This window comes from Bison bison, unplaced genomic scaffold (genome assembly GCF_000754665.1).
Source record: "Bison bison bison isolate TAMUID 2011002044 unplaced genomic scaffold, Bison_UMD1.0 scf7180017850317, whole genome shotgun sequence".
NCBI classification, from domain to species: domain Eukaryota; kingdom Metazoa; phylum Chordata; class Mammalia; order Artiodactyla; family Bovidae; genus Bison; species Bison bison.
In genome coordinates, this window is record NW_011480890.1 from 16,795 (window position 1) to 19,233 (window position 2,439).

Sequence of the window (2,439 nt, forward strand, 5' to 3'; positions counted from 1 at the left end):
CTGCTGTTTTGAGGTTTCAGTGCCTTAAAGGGGGGTACAGTGCTGCCGGAGAGCACACCTGCAGTAAACTGTGAGCGGTGACGGCCTCTTTACTACTCGGCGGCGCATCTCAGGAGTTCCCTCGTGGCTCAGACGGTAAAAGAATCCGCCTGCAATACAAGAGACCCGGGTTCGATCCCTGGGTGGGGAAGATCCCCTGGAGTAGGAAATGGCAACCCACTCCAGTATTCTTGCCTGGAGAATCCCCACGGACAGAGGAGCAGAGTTGGACACGACTGAGCGACTGACTTCATGGCTTCAGGAGTGCCACTTTGGGGTCAGGCAAAGATCTGGGCAAGAAGGGAGTAAGAGATGCTTCTTTACCGGGGGTCAAGGAGGTGCGTCCCTGGAGATCCTCCAACGAATACCTTGTCCTGGCTTCCTAGACATCCCCACGCGGGGCTCCTAGAGACCGTTCCCCTATGCAGGGCACATAAAGACAGACAAGGTCTTCCGCCTTTGCAGGACACAAAAGGGGGCGTACAGGCTCCACAGCCCTTCGGCCCCCACCTCTACCCTCCCCTACTGCAGAGTGCACAGCGTTCAGGTGTCCCCCAACCCCTCCCACCTCCGGAGAGCACGCAGCCCCGGGCTCCGAGCTCCAGCATCCTCTCGGACCCCTCCCTTCGCGACGCGCTCGGCTCCCACCCTGGGGCTCGGCCTCAAAGCCTCCTTCCTCAGTCGTCGGCCTGGAAGACACCCGGCGGCGGCGGCGCGGGCAGCGCCCGGGGTAGCGCGGCGTCGCGGAGCAGCCGCATTCCCGCCGGGCCCCGCCCAGCGGCAGCCGCGAGCCAGGCCGCGCCGGGGACCAGTGCAGAGCGCGGTGAGTGAGCCGGGCCAGCAGGGAGGGACCCGGGCGTCCCGGTTTCCGTTCCGCCTCAGCCGCCCCAGGCCTAGCATCCCGACCTTCAGCTCCTGCTTGCTTCTGGGCTCTGTCCATTTGTTTCAGGGCCCCGGAGCGGACCCTAAAAAAAGACCCCGCGGCCCCTCCCTACTCTGGGCCCCGGGCTGAGCAGTCCCTTGGCCCCCTCCCTCCCTGCAGCAATCAGGAATCTGGCACCCCCAGCCCCTAGCCTCGCCCTCGTTAAGCTTCTGAGCCCCTCCCTTTTTCCAGGAGCCAGGAATGCAGGCCAGAAATATCTCTCGCTTCCAGACCCAAGAGGCCCGGCTTGCAACCCCATCTGCTCCGAAAACCCGGGAGTCTGAGCCGTAATTGCTCCTAGGAGCCAAGAATCTGGGCCCACAGCCTGGGACTCCATGTCCCCGTCTCCCACCACCCTGATCCCAGAAATCTTGCTACCAACAACCCCCACCGACACATGGGACTTTGGGGTCCGGCCCATCCGTCCCTTACACCGCGAACCGCATTATAGATAGAGGATTAGGAGGGCCCACTTTACTCCTCCCCAAAATTCCTTAAACACTGCAATCCAACCACTGTTCTTTTGGGGACCCAGGAACCCCCTAAAGTCTAGAGATTGGCACATTTCCCATTTCAGGGACCCTGGAGACAGAGACCCTAGCAAACAGACCCGGGTAAAGAGAGGCCCGCTCTCCCCAGCCGCTTTGCGACCCAGATATCCAAGATTTCATCCATCCTGGCAGAGGAGGGAGACGAGGAGGGAGGGGGCTGGAAGGGGAGAGGGAGAACAGACCGAGGTGAGACTGGGGTGAGGACCCGAGCTGGGCGGTGGGGGGGACAGCTTCGTCCTAAACAAAGGCCAAACAGACGGGTTGCCATGGCAACGGCCTTCCCGGGCCGGCCCTGGAGAGTTCTCCATCCAGCGCTGGGGCGAGGAGGGCAGCCCTCCTGAGCCCAGACCCCGCCAGCTGTTGTGTCTTCCTGTTTTGTCACCACGGAAACAGTGACCTCAGCCCTCCACCCCACCGCTGGTGGGGCGGGACCACTGCGGCGTTATTCGCCGGAGGGGGTGCGGCCTTGCCTCTGGCCCCGCCCTCGGGGCGGGACTGGGATAGCCCTGGCCAGGGAGTCCCTTATCCGGCTCGAGCCCGGAGTTCCGGCCCCGCCCACCCTCACTCCCGGGCCGGCTAACCCCACCCAGACCGCAGACCCTTCTAATCTGCAGCTGTCGCCTCTGCTTCAGCCGCAGCGGTTGCTGACCTGTAAGGTGAGGCTGCGGGAATCCCCAAGGGTGGGCGCAGCGTCCAGGATTCTGGGTGCGGAGGGATTCCAATTGTCTCAGTCCCGAGAAAGGTGGTCTGGCTCAGGACTCGGGTCCTGGAGAGGAGACGGCTGGGGGACTGAACTCACACAGGTCGTACATCTGAAAAAGGAGGTGGGGTGGGGCCTGGACTCCTGGATCTGATAGGGCAGGGGGCTGGGGAGCTGGGAGGCTGGACTCCTGGGTTTGATGGGAGGGGGACCTGGATTCCTGAGTT

General features: G+C 63.1%; 1 protein-coding gene across 1 annotated transcript in view; it reads left to right on the plus strand.

The window, feature by feature from the left end:
* The first annotated feature begins 216 nt into the window (after positions 1-216).
* The window catches only part of LOC104994829 (myeloid-associated differentiation marker), an 8,434-nt gene continuing 6,211 nt past the window's right edge, over positions 217-2,439 (plus strand). Inside the window, exon 1 of the mRNA XM_010848494.1 lies at positions 217-862. Coding sequence (XP_010846796.1) covers positions 352-862 — 511 coding nt within the window. The 5' untranslated portion in view covers positions 217-351. The remainder of the gene's footprint in view (positions 863-2,439) is intronic.